Source organism: Salvia miltiorrhiza, chromosome 5, assembly GCF_028751815.1.
Source record: "Salvia miltiorrhiza cultivar Shanhuang (shh) chromosome 5, IMPLAD_Smil_shh, whole genome shotgun sequence".
Lineage (NCBI taxonomy): Eukaryota > Viridiplantae > Streptophyta > Magnoliopsida > Lamiales > Lamiaceae > Salvia > Salvia miltiorrhiza.
The window spans coordinates 55,656,275-55,678,190 of NC_080391.1; the positions used below are offsets into that span (position 1 = coordinate 55,656,275).

Here is a 21,916-nt window from a genome sequence, read left to right on the forward strand (position 1 = left end):
TGACACTTAACGGGTACAAAAGACACTCGATATTATATTATGCAAGATTAATCGATTCAGCATGAACTCAAAAATGATAATTTTCTTGTTGAAATAGATCATTGACTTGTACAAGAACTTTTATTTATAGATAGACTTCCTTGTTAATTAGATCTTCATATATATCATGTATGGTAATTCATATCTCAGTTCAACTTACACCAAAGATGACAACATATTTCATCGATTTTTTTTCCTTACGAATAAGAAAACTACCATATATATAAGACACAACATGTTTGAACACTTGAAGGCACATGTACCTTAGAAAGCACCGAATCATGTCTTAATAAATACACACATATATACACAGTGGCAGAGCTAGAAATTAATTATATGGCTAGAGGCACAATTTTTACATAAATCTAAAGAATTGTAAGTATAGATTTTAAAAATAAAAGGGATTATAGCAAAAAAATACACGAACTTTGATAAAAGTTGCAATTTTCACCTGAACTTTCAAATTAGCCAAAATATATCTGAACTTATATTTTTTGTTGTAAATTTCACCTGAACTTGCAATGATTGAACTCCGTCGAGGTGAAATTTACAACAAAAAATATAAGTTCAGGTATATTTTGGCCAATTTGAAAGTTCAGGTGAAAATTGCAACTTTTATCAAAGTTCGTGTATTTTTTGGCTATAATCCCAAAATAAAAATAATTAATACAGTCATAATTATATCAAAATATTTTTTAAAAAAAACTTAAACACGAGCACCTTATAATATTTCTCTTTTATTTTTTTATTGTCAAATAATTTTCTTACCGATTATACAAGACTATTAATGTTATACATTAATCAACCCTCAAGATTTGCTATGAATTTTCATACCAAAAAAGAAGAAATTATTTCTATCTACATTCATTTCTCTTAATTATATGTACACATATTCATATTACATTTAATTAAATGACTTTGAATAACACAACAACAAGATATAGAAGCATACATCCTATAAAAATAAAATAGTTTAATTTGTTAACAAATTTTTAATAATCAATCAATAATAACTACAAAAAGAAGCCGAATCTTGATTTTTTATATATTCTTAAATCGAAATTAAACCTTACAAAAAAAAATATAGTATTTCAACTAAAACAAAATATCATAATATAATTTTATTCTGATGGTTAATTCATAATTGAGTCTCCGTTTCGAATTTCACTACTATTCATTTTTTTTCAATCGTAATTTATCTGTCGACTTGTGTGGTTTTCGGTCTATTGCACAGGAACGTGGCCCAAGAATTTAATCAATTATTATAACAATTCATCAACATGAAAAAGATGATTTTATTTGCAATTTCCTATATCTGTATATACGCTAGAATACATACAAGAAACTAAGAAATGAAAATAAAAATAGAAATCTAGAAAAAGTAATGAATAAAAAAAAAAAAAAGAGGTGGAAATGGAAAGATGTAGAAAGAAGTGTTGAGTGTAATGTGAAATGGACAGTTGGAAGGGGTATAGCAGAGGACAAAATAAGGAACAGCTTGGTAGGGTTATCAAATACAGAAGAAAGAGACTCTCTCTCTCTCCTCTCTCTCTCTCTTGGAGTTTTGTATATAGAGAGAGAGAGAGAGAGTTGCAGAATGGCTGATGAGAGGAAAATGGCGTGAGATGGTCTCTGCTGCACGATGCCTGTTGGTGGTTTAGGTAGCAACGCCTGCCCCTTTTTTGTAGATTCCCGTCCCCATCTCTCTATTTTTCACCCTCCCCATTACTATCCTTTTTTTATTTTCTACGCAATCGTAATTGCGCGAATTCATTCAGTAAAATTCATGAATCCATCAAATAACACATAAAGTATATGCATTCCGGTGGTTTTGAGTTCGAATCACGTAGACGGTACAGTTACAATGCATTTAGAGGATCACAGAAGTGTACAACTTTATAGGTGAAGTGCAAGGTTCGTAGTTTTTACGTTAAATGAGATTTTTTTTTTTATGATAACTCAACCATATATCTACTGTGTATTTATATCTTTGCTGGATGAATTTGTGTACCGGTGCGGAGTTTGAATCGCATAGATAATTCAATACTATTGTCCATCTTGAAGGTTCAAAACATGCGATCGGAGGCAGTGAACTGGATTAGTAAGACAAAGAGACGTTCAGACTTTAAATGTATATGATATATATAAAGGATCGATACATCGTACATTGATTATGAGTAGAATCACTAAATTTATAAGATTACATAAAAATTTGAAGTTAAAAGGGAAAAGAATAAGTTAAGTTTTGATATTTATTGTATAGTTTATAAATTTGTTGGAAAAATGAAATTATTAATATAAACTATAAAAGACAGGTGCTCACAAATTATGTGTAACATATCAATACACTTTATATATTAATTACTATCTCGATAGAAAATCATTGGGTTGGACGGAAAAGTACATAAACATTTTGGGGGCAATTTGCAATTTTAACTAAAATTTTGGACTTTTGCTATTTCCGACACAAACTTTATTAGTTATTGCAAATCAATATAGAGATCAATATATGTATGCGTGCCAGACCGATCACAGAGTTACATGATTGCCAAACGTATTAGAAAAAATATTTGAAATTGCAATTTACCTAAAATTCTACGTGTTACATTGCACTCAATTAATTAAATAAAGAGTATAGTTTTGGCCTTCGATATTAAATATGCATGCATGCTTGTATCTTTTTAATCACACAATAAACTAAAATTCGTTTAAAGAAAACCAAAATTCAATCTCCTTTTTATTTTATTTTTAAAAAATCACTATTTGATTATCTTTGGATTGAATTTTCACCAATATTTCAGTCTTACTAGACCTTGGAGAGAAAATTTTAAATTAATTTTTCCTTTTGAGTACAGTAAAAAAATAAAATTTTACTCTCTCCGTCCCATTATAAATTTCCTACTTTCCATAATGGATGTCTCATTCCTTTTTTAACAATATATTCTCTCTCTATATCTAAAATTTAAATAATTTTCACCAACTCACTTTATCTACTTTTTACATTTTTCTTAATCTTCGTGCCCAAAAGTAATGAGACATTTGTATAGTAATGGGACGGATGGAGTAATAATTTATCTAAACCTCAGTAAATGTCAATTACCTTCTACTAATCGAGAGTTTTTAATGTTCCTAAAAATGAATTCTTTTTTGGGATTATAGCCAAAAAATACACGAACTTTGATGAAAGTTGCAATTTTCACCCGAACTTTCAAATTGGCCAAAATATACCTGAACTTATATTTTTTGTTGTAAATTTCACCTGAACTTGCAATGATTGAACTCCGTCGAGGTGAAATTTACAATAAAAAATATAAGTTCAGGTATATTTTGGCCAATTTGAAAGTTCAGGTGAAATTTGCAACTTTCATCAAAGTTCGTGTATTTTTTGACTATAATCCCTTCTTTTTTTATATAAATTATCGCGCGGCAAAAGACTCGAATCTAGGACTTTAGATTTTGAATAGTAACCTCCTACCACCAGGTCAACACACGCGCACAATAAACTCTTATATTTCAAGTTTGTTTACCTCTCAGCATCTTAAGAAACTCTCCATCTATATAATCTAACCCCACCCCACAAAAAAGAAAAAGGATAACTTTTTGAAAAATTAAATCCTTTTCTTTTTTGCCCCCTCTTATAAGTCACCAACTTCTCCTTTTAAAAACCATGTACAAATCTCTTTAGCAAGGAATCAAACCGATGCAAATTTCAATGCCAACTGTCGACAGTAGAAAAAATATGCAGCCCACTTCACACATTAAATTAAAATATATGTCAAATTTCCCCCAATTTTTTTAAAATTTGATCGCTGTCTTTTTTTTCCGCAAGTTCACAACTATTAATCTCCAAATTCATCTCTCTCGGAAGAATAAAATCGAAAATGGCTTAATATAAATAAAAACCCCACTTCTCAAAATTGAAAATACACACACACACACACACTCCACCAGAAAAGAAAAGAAAAAAAAAACCTATCCTTGAAGCTGATACACACACACACACATATATATATAGATTCATTACACAGAAATGAATTAATGCATAGAGAAAAAGAATGGCGGCGGTTGGATCATCACCAGCAACATTTCAGTACCACTCGGAATGCAGATGGTACAACCGGTATAGCTCATGATTCGTAGTGGTGAAAATGGCCTTCTTTCACTCCAATTTCATGCTTCAAATCCCTCATCAAGATGAACACAGCCAGCCTTCAACATCTCTAGCCCCAATTCTTCCCCCTCACGATTTTCATGGTACAATCTCTCTCCTCTCTCTCTCTCTCTCTCTAAGTGTGTGTGTGTGTGTGTTAGTGTGTGTATTTGGACGAAAAGAGAAACACCAATTATGGACTTTTGACAACTTTCGAAACTATCGAGGAATATTGAAAATCTGTATTCCCACTTTAGGAAAAGAAGTGAACAAAAAAGAAAAGGGGGGAAGAAAACAACGTTCTTTATCATCTTTTTATCAAAATTCGTATGTATAAAGATGGAAATTGTAAGCTTATTATTAATATCGTAGGAGTGGCTTCGCTGCTAGCAAAGAGGCCTCAGACGATGGCGTTCTCGAGCGGCATCGAGGAGGAGATGCACAACAACAACAACGGCGGCAGCGTCGGGGACGACGACTTCTCCGACGACGGGTCGCAGATCGGGGAGAAGAAGCGGCGGCTGAACATGGAGCAGGTGAAAACCCTAGAGAAGAATTTCGAGCTCGGGAACAAGCTCGAGCCCGAGCGCAAAATGCAGCTGGCCCGGGCCCTCGGGCTCCAGCCCCGCCAGATCGCCATCTGGTTCCAGAACAGAAGGGCCCGGTGGAAGACAAAGCAGTTGGAGAAAGACTACGAGATCCTCAAACGACAGTTTGAAGCTGTTAAGGCCGAGAACGACGCTCTCCACTCACACAATCACAAGCTTCACGCTCAGGTAATTATATTCGTAATCGTCTCGTTTTCGCATCCTTTGTTTGTTATTATCTACTATCTGCCGATGTTATAGGGGCGAGCAAAGGCCCGTTAATCGCCCTGAATGAAACCCGGACGGTTCTATAGTTGAACCGACCAATACTCGCCGCTAACCAGCTAGCTAATTATTTAAAATTTATTTATATATCTCTCTTGATTTCCGCACTCTCATTGTAATGATTAATATTTGTTTGGACGAGCAAAATTCAAGCACACTGAACAATACTAGTCGATCGATGCTCGCCTTTTTTTTTTTTGATCGGGCAAAGTCATGTAAGATGTTAGTAGTTAGTTCCCCATCCACTCCAAGAACCACCTTATCTCTCCATACACCAAATCCACCTTATATCTCCAATCTCCAATTCGCTCCCAAGAGGGATCGACCCGGGTCACTTCACTTAAGTGAGGACCCGGTGGCCAGTGGGCTAAGCCCCCTGGTTAATCGATGCTCGCCTTTATTTGGCTAGTTCTCTATCGATTTTTGCACCCACCCCCACTATAATGATTGGTCCTTTTTTTTATATAAATTTAAAGTATTCAAGTTTCGCCCAACTAATTAATTAAAGCTACGAACATATTGGGATATTCAGATAGTGGCCCTAAAGAACAGAGAGCCGACGGAATCCATCAACCTGAACAAGGAAACGGAGGGCTCCTGCAGCAATCGGAGCGAGAACAGCTCGGAGAATGTCAAGCTGGATATCTCGAGGACTCAGGCGATCGACAGCCCGATCTCGGGGCGGCAGCTCTTCCCGCCGTCGCTGAGGCCGGCCGCGGCGCAGCAGCTCTTCCACAACTCGAAAATGGAGCACGCCGTTAAGGAAGAGAGCTTGTGTAATATGTTTGTGGGGATGGATGATCAGACAGGATTCTGGCCGTGGTTAGAGCAGCAGCAGTTCAATTAAAATCAAATTAATTGCGTTTAATTAAATCTGGAAAAGGTTTCATTAAATTAAATCTGCAACGGTGAAGATGGTATGGTGCTTGTGGAATGGGGAGAAGTTTGAATATTTTGTTGATCAGTTGATGATCGATTTTTTTTTATTATTTTTTTTTCTTTCTTTCTTGGTTTTAATTTGTTGTACAAATTAGTAAAAGTTAATATCGCACGGTTGGGAGACTTTTCGGATTCGAATATTTGAGGAGTAAAATTTACTGAATTATTATTTATTTATTTATTTTTCTAAATAAAACGCTGCAAATGAAAATGTTCTTGATCGATTTTTTTTTCTTTTTCTTTTTCATTTTATTTTAGCAGTAGAGAGAGATATTATAATTTCCTTCCTAGAGAGAGAGAGTGAGAGAGAATCAAGCACAGATTTCAAGGAGAGGAAGATGACAAATAGATGGGAAGAAAATTAATTAGTGAAAGTTGGGAAAATGTTAGTTCTCGTGAAGGAGACATTGCTCTAATCGTTTTTCTTGCTTCCACTGACAACAAAAAGCTACATTCATCTCTATCACTCATAAAATCCACTTTCAAATTAAATAAAAATTGCAAATTCATCAAAGAAAAAAATAACCTAATTTTCGACTCTACAAATTTGCTCTCTCTAGGCTTGCAAGATTTTCCCACTGTAATTCATCAATTCCAATAGACGAATTATATGTGTCTATATAGTTGATGGAGTATGTATTATGTGAATAGGCATGTAATAAATTAATATGAAGCATTCCTCAAAAAAAAAAAAAAATCAAGACTCAAGAGAAACTTATCATGATAAAGCATACATAATTTAAATTGAACTAAATAATTTTTGTAAACTAAAAATCATTTTGAATCCATAAAAGTGAATTTAATAACTTTTGGTCAATGTGTGATCGTTTTCTGAGTCGATTTTGTTGGATTCATAGCTTTCGTAGATGGATGAGGGATATTGTGGCTGGTGATCAGGTGAGAACTATATATACCATTGTTGAAGAATCAGGTGAGAATCATATCTTTTCGTGAGAACAGAGAATTACGAAGAAACACATGCATAATATATATGAATAACATATAATCAGATCGTCGTCTACAAAATCTAGAGGCTAGCTAGATTGAAAAAAAAGGAAAATACAAATATATTTTTATATATAATAATAATAATAATTGAGAGGCACCTTTCACTGAAGGTACGAAAAATGGTCAGGATTGGATGGATGGGCAGTGATTGGATTTTTTCTCGAAATGGAGCCCTCATTCCAAGGGGGGTATCAGTGATAATGATGTAATATCCAGCCTTGTATTCTTCATCAACTTTTTTTTTTTTCATTTTTTTGCTTTACTCACTGATGTGGAAATGATACTAGAAAAGGGGAATTAACACCAAACCCTAATCAGCAACACACACATACACCTACAGATATTTTTCCATCCATTCCAAATAGTAACAAAAATAATAATTCAGTAAAATTCCATCTACAAGGATTTAATTTTTTGAATTTCGAGTTCGAGATTTTGATAAGTGAATTTTCCCTCGGTTTGATTTGGCGGCGAGAAGTTTTGCACAATAATTTTATAAGAATAGGGACTTTTTGAACAAAATAGACAACGGTCAGCCTAGGCTGACCGTCGCCTATTAGCGACTCTACATAGACTACACCATTATTTATGACTGACAATTTTCTAATAGATGACGGTTTTGACCCGTTGTCTTTTAGCGAAATTCTTGTAGCGACTTCAGACCCTAATTAACTCGGTTGGTGATACTTGTAGAGATTTATAATGTACCAAAAATCAAAATTTTAAAAATTGATAATCTGCTTTACCTATTTTTGTTTCGAGCTGATTATTTTAGTTCGAGCTATTTTACTCATCAAAGGCATTGCTCTAGCAACATTTGTGGGTTTTTTAATTATTACTACAATTTAAGGATTAGGTATCCTATGAAGGAACAATTTTTTAACGATTAAAATTTGTGGAAGCTACGAATCTTGAGGATATTTGCAAATTTAATAATAATTGGACAGCAAATTTAATAATATTAGGAAAAGGGAGATCAATCTGGGATCATGTGCACAATTAATAGAAAATGGCTGGAAGACTTTTGAGTTTGTGTATTATATCAGTTTTTGAGATGCGATTTCTGAAATTAAATCTAGTGGAAATAAATAATTATATAAAATAAATTAATATTCTTTGCTGAAGTAAAGCTGCTCAAGTGGCCACATGCACTCTGCATTCGCACCAGAAATAAACAATTAGGGTTTGTTAGAGTTGATGAAATTTTATAATATTTCTTATTGCTCGTAAATTTCTATAAGTATGTGTAAAACAGATAATACCAGGAAATATTCTATCGCTTTATTTAATAATACTTCCATATTTCCAAAGCTGTGCCATACAAAGGGCAGTTTGAATTATTTTATTTTATTTTTAGTATGTTTCATTTTTTTGTGTTTGTCATGTGTAGAAGTAATATGGTATAGTAGCTACTAGTATAGAATAAAGATAGATCTTTTGTGTATATATATACATACTAATTTAAGGGGGTAAAAGAAGTTAATATAAATATGATTGGTATTTAAGTTTTTTTTTTTTTAAATATGATTGCATTCGTGCATGACTTCGTGTAACATGAATTCAATTTTCATTTTATTTTGATAAAAAAAAACATTCTTTTAACGGTCTTTGACATTTGATCCAATGATAAGACGTTTTCCCTCAAATTAATAAGTCGGAGTTTCAGTCATCCAGTGTACGTGTCTGCTCTCGAAATTAACGAAAACCTTGAAATTAGTACTATTTATTTATTTCTTTTTCCTTTGATTGTTTTACGAACATGTTACCGTGATCAACATATGAATTTAGCATTTGAAAGGTAAACAAAAAAAAATACAAGGTTTTACATTAATTAATTAATTAATTCTAATGGCTGCTGCAGACGATGGATTTGAGTCTATGTCAACGAATCTTTGATAATGTATTCATTAATTAATCAATTAACTTGATCGAAAGAGAAAAAAGATAAGTTTTTGGCTAAATGATGATGAGATTCTAGAAATTAATTATGAGCAAAAAAGTTTTTTATGTGTCTACGAGGTTGATTCTCCAAGTACAGAATTAGTACTATTTAATAGAAGGAACGTGCCTACAATTAATTGATGTCGATCATAATCATTATTCATTATTCCATATTTTTTTGCGACTATTAAAAACCTATGTAAGTAGCCCTCCTTATTTTCGACGTCCCTTCCAACTTTTTTCTTTCTTTTTTTTTTCTTAATTTTTATCAGTTGTAAGCTATTATACATTGAAGTTTGGTTTACTTGATCAATTTAATTTTATAATATATATGGGGTGGGTTTGAAAATTATATGTTTAACAAATACTATGTACAATATTTCAATACGCTGATTATATGAAGATAAACATACTATTTCTACAGTATTTTGATCTTCAATCAGACTGTTATAAAATTTGGAGTTATTTGCTGAATTGATAAGCATGCTTAATTAAGATAATTACTTATGTTATTGATAAACCAAATCCAAAGACTTGGTTGGTAATTTTATAAAATAATAAACAAATCAATATATTACTATAAAATAAAAGATCAACATTAGAAATTAAGAAATGCAAAAGGGCAACATTAGTTAGGCAAATATAATTAGAGGGAACACACTGATTTAGCCAAAAGTATATAGTTCTAAGAAATTAATAAATTATAAAAATATAGAAATTAATAGTTATTCTGAATTATTATATCCTTACACACAAAAAATTCGTTTATAATAGTCCATAATGACTACTATTTTTATAATCTTATGTGTCATTAACATCTGAATACACTAACTTTAATTTGGGTATTCTGGTTTTGCACATGAACTTCAAAAAGAGAAAAAAAATTATAAACTTTAATTTTGTGGTAATTTTGCCACAATTCAATTTTATCTCAAATTAAAGCTAACGTGGGAAGTCGAAATATCAACGTGTACTCATCGGACGTTTTAAAAATTGACATCGTATAGGACATCTCTAAACCTGAAAATTGTAGAGTTTTTATAGAGTTCGAATGTCTAGAAATTGAATTTGTGGTAAAATTGCTACAATATTAAAGTTCATGTACTCTTTTATTCATTTCAATGTTTATGTACAAAATCAAAGTATCTTTAAAATTGATATATTTAGGCGCTGATAACCCCAATTTTATCTAATAGTATATAGTTTTAATTCTTTTTTGCGATATGAAAAGGGCTAGATTGAGATATTATCTTGTACAAATTAATGCCACCCATTGAAATATACATTTAGCCCAAATTAATTGTACAGGCCCAAGCCCAAGTCCAATTAACCCAGTCACGGAAAAGAAATAGGAGTAGTATTTGAGATCTTTTCTGTTACATTTTTGTATAATCAGATATTATATTTTGAGTTATTAGCTTGTAAATATACAAAAAGAATTAGTGCAGAGTGATTAACAAAAAGAATTAGTGGAAAGTGCAATAGACATATTTTAGATTTTTTTGTACTCCCTCCGTCCCATTGATCTTGTGCTGTTTTCTTTTTTGAGCTGTTCCATTCATCTTGTTCTGTTTATATATTTGGTAATGATTTTACACTGCAAATAATATGGTCTAACACATTTATACACTTTTACTATATTATTTATAATTTTATTAATAATCATGTCAAAAAGAAATAGGACAAGCTTAATGGGACAGATGGAGTATTTGATTACTCGGTGTTAAAAAACGTACAACTCAATATAAATCATTAAATAATTTTCCCTTGCTTAGTTCATGTTGATGGAATACAAATACAATTGCCTTGCTTTTGTTTTCTCGCTTTGTAATAGACGAGCCTTCTTCTCCATCTATCAGGATTTCTCTCAATGGACTTTTTTTTAAAGAGATTTTGAGGAGGTTCGACACTTAGTTTGCATTAATGTGTTTTCAAGGATTGTTAGCGTTTTCTTTTTTGTTTTTTTGTTTTCTTCAATAAAATCTCAATTTAATAATGGAATACAGATACAATGACAACAAACAGTCATGTACATATATTGCTTTTGGCTGTTTGGGAGATAAATCTGTATTTATACTTGTCTCATATTTTACATGACATGTTTAAAAGATTAAAAAATTAAAAAAATTATATTGCATATGAAAATATGTCACATCAGGTCAGGTGTTGTAGAGGTGGGCTATAATATTTAATAGATAGGCCCATTAAAGAGCAGTTATGGTCAGGTGATTTTAATAAGGCTGTTCCAATAGTTGCAGAAATTGGACCATTTCAAACCCTTAAAAGTAGCCCAAAGTGGGGTATAGCCCAATATCTTTCTCACTCTCTCTCCTTTACATGCTATGAGGGTGGCCTAGTAATTGTAGGGTAGAGTGTGTGAGCTTATAGTCGAAGATCACGATCGTGTATGCGTGTGTTGGTCTAACGACAGAGTGATTAATATCTGAGATCGAACGTCTCAAATTAAAGTCCCCCGTCACGCAATTTTTAAATTATTTATTTCTCCTTATTTTCGAGAATATCAGATTTATATAGGCCTCTTTCTATCATGCCCAAAAGAGAAATAAAATAAATGTCAATAAATAAAAAGCAAAGGCACTTGGAATTTCAGAGGAAAATGCGGTGTTTGTTCTGCTATAACAGGCATTTTACACCTCTTTATTGAAAGCCGTTAAAGAAGGTGAGGTGATTGATGTATTTATTTATTCTACATATTGAAATTGCCATATCCCATAGATACACTACTCTATTACTAATAATTCAACCTAAATTAATTGACACGCTTTTAAGTGTTTAATTAATTGCGAATTAACTATAAGTAGCTCAAAGTTTTTTTTGTGTCATTGATGTATACATTTGTGTGTTTACGAAGGGTCGTATTATAATACTTCATCCGTCCCATTAGAATTGACACACTTGCCTTTTTTGTTTGTCCTACTAAAATTGACACTTTCCTAAAATAGTATGTGGTTCCTACTTTCTCTACTCACATAAAATAAGTGAACCCTACCTACTTTACACTCTTAATTCTTTATTCTTAATCTCCGTGCCCAACTCAAAAGTATCAATTCTAATGGGACGGAGGGAGTATAATACTGCTAAGTTTGACTATATAAGAAATAGACATTGACATTAGTCCATCTATATATATATTATTGTCGAGTACAAAATTCCTATATATTTTTTTTCTTTGAGTTAAGAACTTCCTTCTTCGTTTTTTTGAGTTAGAGGAAATAAGACGATGAGAATTGTACCCTAAATTTTTCTGTTAATACAGATTGTCTTTACTGTTTGAATATCCTCGAAAACAAAATTTCCTTTTATATTAGAAAGTGAGAATCCACCTCAAGAATGAAGAAATAAACACATCAATGTTACATTTGTCAAATAATTTAGCTTTCGATTTTCTGCAAATATAAGAAATGTTGTAGTTAATAATAATAATAATAATAATAATAATAATAATAATAATAATAATAATAATAATATGGCAAAATGACCAAAAACAATACTATATGATAGAAAAAATAGGGCATTGGATTCCAACAACCTCTCCTTTTAAGAGAGCATGGCAAAAAAGATGGTGGAGAAAGCAAGGTGAAGTGAAAATCTATATATACAACTCTAATTGGTTGCCCCACCCCAATATGCAGTACAAAGTGCAAACACAAGAAATAAACAAATTATCTACTATATATATTGTATAATTATACAATATTTTCATTAATAGATCGGGTTCGAGTCATTTACGATGTGTAAGTATGTGTAACTAAAAAAAGTTATACTAATACATATTTGAACAAAAAAATATTAATTGAATTCGAAAGATATAATTTCTTTGTCATTCTTCACGTGGGGACTTTTGACCTAGTTTGTTTCTTTTAACGTGGGATTATAGGACTCTATTTTATTTTTTTAAACCTATGTAAATTGCCTAGAATATTCAAGATATGTACAAAGGTGGTGAAGAAATTAGGGGCATTTGAATTTGATCAAAATATTATGCAGATTAGAACACACACATCATATATAAAGAATAATATTACATGATCAAGTATCTAATATTTATGCATTGATAATATTGTTATTTTATTATGCATAATGTGTAATAATAATATAAAATAATGAGATAAATTAAAATATGGAGACACACATTTACAAATGGTGTGCACGTAGCAACCCCCTCCCTTAATAAAATGATAAAAGAAAGAAAAAGGAAAAAAAAAGAAAAAAAAAGGAGTTTTTATTTGATTGGAAAGAAGAGAAAGTGGATTTGTACTCTTTGTCTATATTTGTTAGCCAACAAACTTTATGAATTTGAAGGGTAAAACACCCATCCATTTGGCACATAATAATAGTATATCATAGTTGTTCAATTTATTTAATTTAATGTAAACTATTAAAAGAGAAGGAGCGTTACTTAGATTTTTCATGGGTCCCCTTAGTGAAACATGAAGTGTGGGCTGCACTTTAATTTTTGGTGTTTGTTATTGGTAATGTACCCAAATAACAAAAATGATTCATTGTCAATTAATATGTGATTTTTTTTTTCCAATACATATACAGTCATATTGTAGCCACCCACAAACTAGTTTAATAGGAAAAATTTTAATTTATTTAATTTATTTTTTAAATAAAAATAGAATTTAGATATTTTATTGTATTCTCTATATTTACTTATATTTTTAATTTTTTTTACATTTTTATTGTTAATTTATTTTTTAATAAAAATAAAAAAGTTACCAAAAATTATAAAAAATATAACTACAATATAGACAATACAATAAAATAACAAAATCTTATTTTTATTTTAAAAAATAAATTAAATTAATTTTTTTTCTTCTATTTAAGTAATTTGTGGGTGGCCACAATGTTGCCGTTTAGCATCACTTTTTTTTTTATTATTGATTTTTCAATTTTAGTACAAAACTTGATATGTTATTACAATATTATTACATCCACAAATTAAGGATGATTACGCTTCTATAAAATTATGATGAGCACTAGGTCTAATAAGTATGTAGACAATATTCAACAACACCCGATTACCTATTTAATTATTCATTGTACGAAAACATACAAAAGAAATTTTGTTATAAAATCAATGGATATTTTTCTTTTATAGTTGGAGTAATTATAAAGATGATAGACGGTGGTAATGACAGTGATGAATGAAGCTTAATCCAAACATATGGATGCGTGTAACATCCCTATTGGTGGAAATCGCGCTAATTAGTTTTAATGATGATTAATTAAATCTTAATATCCAAGTATTACGGCCCACTCCTCATATAATCAATACCCTTGGAAATTGGGTTCGCTCACGCTCCTTTCTTGCGAGCAATGATGGTGTACCTTGTGCTTATCTCGTGGGACTTCTATATTTCTGTCTCTTAAAAATGTATCACGTCTCTTTTTTCACTAAACACATTATTTATCAAATATTTTTTTAAAATAGAGCATCTAAAAAATAGTGTTGAATATGATACTCCCTCCGTCCCAAACAAAATGTTCTATTTTCCTTTTTGGACTGTTACAAATGAAATGTCCTGTTTCCTTTTTTGGCAATACACTCTCTCTCTATACTTAATATTTAAATAATTTCCACCAACCCACTTTATCTACTTTATACACATTTCTTAATCTCCGTGCAAAAAAAAAATAGGATATTTCGTTTGGGATGGAGGGAGTACTACTTTTGTATTGTAGAGTAATTGCATTACCATTATTATGTTTTAAATAATTATGTGAATCTCTTATCTTAAGATTTTTTGGTGAGTGAGATGATTTCACTACTCACAAGAGTGAAGACCTACTATTTTTTTTGGGGGGGAGGGGTGGTATACCTAAATTTTGAAGGACTATGGTGGAATAATTTATTGATATAGCTCCCTGATTATCATGTTTATATTATATGATCTTGCTCGAACTTTTTTTTTCACCTCTTTATTAATATAGATGAATGTCATTGAAGGGACTGATCGTTCAATTTTTTTTTTTTTTTGATAAATTAACAGTATTAAGTGAAAAAATTTAAAGGCCGTGCCACATAAAACTCAAATAAAAAACCTTTGATTTTAGGCATTAACTCCTTACCACTTGACCAACATACACAAGTGAAACCAAATAATTATTTCATTATTTGTCTATTAAAACTAGCATGATGGTACATGCACATATAAAAGTGTCGAATTTCAAACCCTGCCATCTTAATTTGAATTTCACATGATTCATTTCCTCTTTTGAGAGGCTAATTAATTAAGGCTCCTAATATAATTAATGCTAGTTAGTATGATCTCGCCGTACCCAAATTCATGATCATTACATTAAGTTCCGTGCACGATTATATCTTTTAATAATATAGAGAGAGCAATTTAAATGAAATTTTATAGTATTAATAACTTCAAAATCAATTTGCACCATCGATCCTTGCAAAATCAGCTATTGTTATAAAAAAAACATTATTACAATATACTATAACTGATCAAAAATTAATCCTCTCGCCATTGGCGATAGAAACATAAAATTATACTCCCTCAGTCTCACAAAAACATGAACAATTGAAAGTGGCACAAGTCTTAAGAAATATTAGTTGAAAATTATTGTGAGTGAAAAATGGATCCCACTTTATAAAGTGTTGTGAAAGTAATGAATTAATTAAGGAAAAGTAGTGGTGGGTCATGATGGTTTTTTTGTGAATAAGTATAAAAAGGATGGATAAAAAAGTAAGGGGGTAATGTACAAAAAAGGAAATGTTCATATTTTTGTGAGACACCCAAAAATGGAAAAAATGATGGAGGGTATCCTCTCATATACGACTCTTCGTATATTATCAAATACGTCAATAAGCTATGACTTATCAAGGTTAAGAATTTCGATTTAATCTTGAACGTAAAAATTATGAAGTTCAAGATCCATGCATATTAATATTTACATGTCCCATTTGAAAAAAATAATCATTATCATTCATTTAATCAAGATCTACAAACCAAATTCGTTAAAAATCGAATGATCCAAACATAAAAATAGGTGCCGTCAAATTCATGATTAGGGCATTCGGCTCTAGCAATGAGTAGTTTGAACATAGATTTTGGGCATCTTGGACCATCACAAAATGTACACATCAAAATCTCAAAATATTGTTAATCCACAAAAGAATAAAAATAAATAAATTCACTACGCTCCATGATTATAAAATTATAATTAATCTCGTCATCGGTCGAACTTCACATTATCTGTCGGAATCTTATGTGTCGATTTACAAAAGTTGAAAAGCGACGATGATTTGCCATAAAGTTGGGAAATGACAAAGGCAAAAATTATGAGTGCAAAATTCATGTTTATGAAAGTGTGACATATATAATACTTTATATTAATTGTGTGTTTTTCTAGCTAGTAATAGTTATAGAGTGGCATTTAGTGTCACATGTAGCTACAAATTTGAAGTCGGGAAATTTATCATTCGACTTTGCAAAGTGGGGGGAATAATGGGATATGAAATGGCAAGAGCTTTGCCTTTTTACATAGGGTTCTATTTCTACGTGTTGTTATATTAAAGTATTTTTATAAAAAATATTCCTTCGTTTCGCAGGAAGAGTGTTGTTTTTGTGGGACAAGCCACCACTGTGGTGGATACATGATTTTTGATTTGAGGATGTGATAAATAATTACATGATTATAAATGTAAAAAATGTTTAATGATAAAAATAATACATTCTCAAACATTATTGTTTAGTTTTGAAATTTAAGATTTGTTTTTAAGTTGGAGTTATATTTTGCTTTGAGGTTATATTTATAACTGAGAGTGCAAAAATTAAATCTGAAATAATATATATACTTCTATATAAATGCAATTTTATTTTTTTGGAGAATGCAGCTGCACCTCCATGCATGCTCTGAGGTGGATCCGCCGCCGCCACCACCACCTCCATGTAGCTGCAGCTGCACCTGTTATACAAAATTCGATGACAGAAAAATGACTTATCTCGTCGAATGAAATATTTTGGGGACCGTCATTGTGGGAAAACCATATTAAGAACTATCATTGTTGGAAAATGCTGAAAGTTCAGGATTTTTTGTCATATTTTCGTCTTCGAATTTTATATAGCGGGACATTTCATATATATATAAAAAAAAAACAGAAAGTTCAGAGTTTTTTAGGAGAAAATGAAAATTCAGATTAATTTTATTGAAAATATTAAAAATTTGGGACATAAAATAAAGACGTAATATCTTTAAAATAAATAAAATATGATATATATATATATATATATAGCTTAATCTTCTGGGATTTGCTCTGGTTTATGACCCACAGCAATTTGAAATTTGACGTCCTCGTCACACGAAATAAATCATTTAATTTCACTTACATAGTCGCTTTCACATCATACAATTCAATTATTTAAGAGCTAGCTACTTCCATATCCATTGGGCCTTCCCTGCTTCAACTTTCTTTTTTTGTCAAATTACAATTTAAGTTATAGTTCAATAATATTTTATCAGCACTATTATATTCTCTGTGGGTAGATACAGGGCCACATACACTTACGAATAATATTCAAAATAAAATATAATCTCTCAAGATTACTCACATCCATTAAATAATTTATCAATTAACTTCATTTTTTTATTGAGCGATAGTGAATAAGCACGATTGGTTCTCATGCATAATACTGTACTGATCGTATAAAGTCACTGTATTATTGCAAAATTAACTATACTAACCCTTCCCGAGATTTAAAATCTGATGCATACATAGTAAATCTTTGCAATAAAACGACTGAAAATAGTTCTCACATTCTTAAAATTGAAATAAAGGTTTTCACTTGAACTTCCTTTATGGATAACATGTAATAAAAATATGATTTCAACTTAATTATGGACTAATTGAAAACAATTACAAATTAAAAACTAATCAAAATACAATATACTTATAGAGTAAATCGATAGCTCCAATTCGAACCTAAATCGATAATTTTCATCTTTCAAATTCACATTCTATATTAGCTGATGTATCTTTCAATTCTCGACAAAACTACAATAATAAATTAATAGTGATAATAATAAAAAGAATCTGACTGTTAATCAGAGTGTTGAATAGTCAGAGAAGACCAAATTTGGGAAGAACAACATTCTCAGCATCACGTGGCTTTGCTTGCAACCCCAATAATCTCCATACCATATTATTTCAAACTGACAATACCTAATATACTATTCAATTATCCCACTTTTTAATTATCAAACTCTTCTAAAAGTTACGAAAAGCTGTATTTCAAACTAACACTAACTGAAAAAAAAAAAAAAAAAAAAAACTTGACCATCATCTAGAAAGATACCTCACTAAGTTTGTCTTCGAAGAATCCTATCTTTAAATGTAACAATACATTATATATTACTCTAATTGAATATATATGCTCTATTGGTAGAATGAAATGACTATCAAAATTCTTAAATAATGCAATGCCTGAATTGTTTTTCGTAATAAAAAAAATAATTAAGAAGTTGAAATTAATATATATTCGATATCTTACTTCCTCTGTCCATGAAACATCTTTCTTTATTTCTATTTTCGCCTGTTTCCAAAATATCTTCTTAATACATTTTTGAAAACAATTTCACTAACTTTTACCCGTACAATTCTCATATTTTTATACCGATTGTCATAAATGAATTCACCACTTTTAATTTAATTGATTCATCAAATATACAACAAATTTTTATTAAAACTCGTGTCGCTTTCTGTTAGGAAAATGTTTCAGGGACGAAGAGAGTATATTTTTTTGTTCTTTCATTCAAGAATAAAGTTTTTAATTAACAAAGAGAAATGGGAATGCTTAAAATATAAGATCAAGTTTGAAGCTAGCACATTTTTTATTATAATTAATTAGGATGAGTTTGCAGTACAAAACTTTAACATATATTGCATATGTATTATTGGCGTTAAAATACATTATTTTAGCTGATTGTTTTTTGCACACCAACTTCAAAAATTGTTACAAACTTAATGACTGCTGTAATTTTATCACGATTGAGATTTCCTTCAAAACTAAAGTTGGCGTTGCAACTCGGTGACATAAATGTTCATAACCAAAACAACATCGCTCTTATTGGAGCAGTGCCACATCAAAGTCAACTCATGCTATTTATATTATCATGCTGACGCAAACTTTATTTTGGGCATAAATCTCAATTATGATAAGTTACAATAATTATTTATTAAGTTCATATATTTTTATGCCAATTTTATCTCAAGAATCAAGAACTTAAAATTATTTCAATATTAATTGGACTCCTCAAATTTGAAAAATCCCAACTATTTTTGTGAGGGCTAGTGTGAAACAGTTGAGTCACGCATTTTGTCGAGCACCTAATATTCAAATAAGTATGCAGCCAAACTAATCCAGAAATGGAGTGGGAATTATAGCACACACACAACACACAGAGTGAGGGTGTGGGGTTGCTCTATGCTCTCATCATTAACTTCTCTCTCGTGGAATTCAGCGTTTATTTTTATATACTCACTTATTTTATTTATTTATTTTCAAATTCCTTCATACCCGCGCTCACAAAGCAAGAATCACTTGATTTTTTTAATGGCTAAAAATATCAATTTAAATCCAAACTATTTTCTATATTATCAATACATTATTGATTTTTTATTTTCAAAATAATGAATTATTGATTTTGTATTAATCATACAACTTTTTGATTTCGAAAAGTTGTATGGCTTGCTAGATATTCTTTTTAATTTACATGATATAAAACGACATAGTTTTTGTGCATTACCAATAGAAAATTTGATCCCCTCTCTGTCCATGAAACATCTTTTTTAGAAGATACGATACGATTTTAAGAAAAACTAGTTATATATTTGATGAGTGTAGAATGATCCCACGAATTAGAAAAAATAGTGATAGTTGGTGGAGCTGTTTCAAAAGTGGTGCGTTCATTAGTGACAATGCGTGTAAATATATAAGAATTGTAAATGTGATAGTTAGTGAAATTATTTTCAAAAATAAACTAGGAAGATGTTTCTTGGATGGAGAAAATACAAAACAATATCGTTTTTTGTTCCTTTTTTTTTAATGTAAGTTAAAAATGAATAGTAATTTATAAATATATCATAAGTTGATTTTCAAAGCCAAAAAATATACGGAGCATATAATTAATATAAATTAATAATTTATAATTAAAAAAATGTTTTTGTGAGTTGAAGTCTTGAAGATATAAATGATCAACACTCGCACCACTCTCACTGTGCTCAGCTTTGCTATTTGAGATAGGCCTTATTGACCTTAGTATGCATACTTGAGTTTAGGGGTGTGCATCCGCAGATCGACCAAAAAATCACGAATCGACCGACCGATCGTTGCTTAAAAAAGAAAAACCGACCATCGTGCTCGGCTTCAATTTAAGGGCCAGCATCAAGTCGATGCGGACGAGCCCTGCCCTAGAGCCTGCGCCGCGGATGCTCTAAGAGAAACAAATGATCACCACCATATTACTAACTTTTAGCAAGCAAATTAGTAGCCAATTCTAGCACCAACATTCCTCCAAAAGAGAGGCACATCAACATAAGACACAAACACTACTCATCCATGAATTCTTCTTAGCAATGATCCATTGAATAAACCTTATAATCATTCTCAAGAATAGAATGTAATTTACATACAAAAACACAAACAAAAAACAAATAGTAGCACCAAATTAATTTCCTTCATCTATGTCACATCATCATTTATACTCGTCGTCCACAACGGAGAACTCCTCACCGGCGCGGAGGAGCTCCGCCCCGCCTCCAGCTTCGCCCGAAACCGCCCCTCCGAGAGCTTCAACATCGTCGGCAATGGCAAGCACACGCCCTTTTCCACACACACTCTGTGCCTGGGCTTGATCCGATTCTCCAAGCTAAACGAGAAGTAATGCGGAAACGCCACCAATTCCTTCAATTCCCTCCCCATCTCCACCACAAAATAGTCGAATTTGGGCTCGAAATTCTCCTTGATGCTGTAGCAGAAGAGCGACGGGAAGCGCCGGAACATCAGGATCGCGTCCCTGTACGGAAACCCTAATTTCTGCAGGTAATCGATTCGGGGAATAAACTTCGATTCGACGGAGCACGATAGCAGGAAGGTGAATCTGCTGACGTCCTCGATGCCGATTGTGCCCTGGAGGAAGTAGAGAGCGGGGCGGAGCTGCCGCTCCACGCTGCAGGCGAGGAGGCGGGGGCGGCGGTGGACGACGTAGCGGAGGTCGGCGGCGCCCACGCGGGCCTCGCGGAGGAGGAAGGTGGTGGCGCGGACGGCGGTGGAGGAGGAGGTGAGGAGCTCCGGGCACATGGGGAAGATGCGGCGGAGGTCGGCGACGGTGATGCCGAGGGAGAGGAGGAAGTCGACGGTGGATTTGATTTGGGAGACGGGGGTGGAGATTAGCGGCGGGTGGGTGTGGAGGCAGTAGAAGGAGTCGACGCCGAGGGAGTCCAAGTAGAGGATGATTTCTTGGATTTGGGAAGTTTCCGATGCGGCCGGAGAAATGGGCGGAGGAGGGAGGGGAATGCTGGGGGCTTTGGTGGAGGAATGGGGTGGAAATTGGAGGTGTTTGGGGCGGGGGATTGAAGGGGAATTGAGGGGGAGGGGAGTAGCGGCGGCGGCGGCGGAGGAGGAGGAGGAGAGGTGGAGAGTTTCTTGCATAGTTGCTACATTGTTTGGAGAGGGAGTGGAAAGAGATAAGGTGGAGAGGGGCGTGTGTTATCTGCAAACCACATAAAAATTAAAAATTAATAAAATATATTTCATCTGTTCCATTAAAATTGGCTCGTTTTTTATTTTTATGATATAATTTTTTTTAGTCAGTATTACAAGAGATATATCTAAATATAATTAAATAAACAATTCGCACGCAGATGAAGGCTCTACACCACACAAAAGTGAAAAAATAACAGTATGCAAGTGAAATCACTACTTGCACA

The 21,916-nt window shown here is 32.1% G+C and overlaps 2 protein-coding genes across 2 annotated transcripts; one reads left to right on the top strand and one right to left on the bottom strand.

Moving 5' to 3' along the window:
- The first annotated feature begins 3,634 nt into the window (after positions 1-3,634).
- Positions 3,635-6,177, top strand: LOC131025227 (homeobox-leucine zipper protein ATHB-13-like). Its single transcript, XM_057954892.1, has 3 exons — positions 3,635-4,293; positions 4,562-4,965; positions 5,594-6,177. Exons 1-3 carry the CDS (start codon positions 4,188-4,190, stop codon positions 5,906-5,908), a joined length of 825 nt encoding a protein of 274 aa, XP_057810875.1. The 5' UTR covers positions 3,635-4,187; the 3' UTR covers positions 5,909-6,177.
- Positions 6,178-20,543: 14,366 nt separating this feature from the next.
- On the bottom strand, positions 20,544-21,747 carry LOC131025231 (transcription termination factor MTEF1, chloroplastic). The gene has a single exon (XM_057954895.1). It carries the CDS (start codon positions 21,636-21,638, stop codon positions 20,670-20,672), a length of 969 nt encoding a protein of 322 aa, XP_057810878.1. The 5' UTR covers positions 21,639-21,747; the 3' UTR covers positions 20,544-20,669.
- Positions 21,748-21,916: the final 169 nt, after the last annotated feature.

What these genes read in the sequence shown, in the direction of transcription:
- LOC131025227 (XM_057954892.1), top strand. Translation starts at nt 4,188, where the DNA reads ATGGCCTTCTTTCACTCCAATTTCATGCTTCAAATCCCTCATCAAGAT. An exon ending in TCCCCCTCACGATTTTCATG is followed by an intron (nt 4,294 to 4,561) that starts GTACAATCTCTC and finishes TTAATATCGTAG; the next exon opens with GAGTGGCTTCGCTGCTAGCA. An exon ending in ATCACAAGCTTCACGCTCAG is followed by an intron (nt 4,966 to 5,593) that starts GTAATTATATTC and finishes TGGGATATTCAG; the next exon opens with ATAGTGGCCCTAAAGAACAG.
- LOC131025231 (XM_057954895.1), bottom strand. Translation starts at nt 21,638, where the DNA reads ATGCAAGAAACTCTCCACCTCTCCTCCTCCTCCTCCGCCGCCGCCGCC.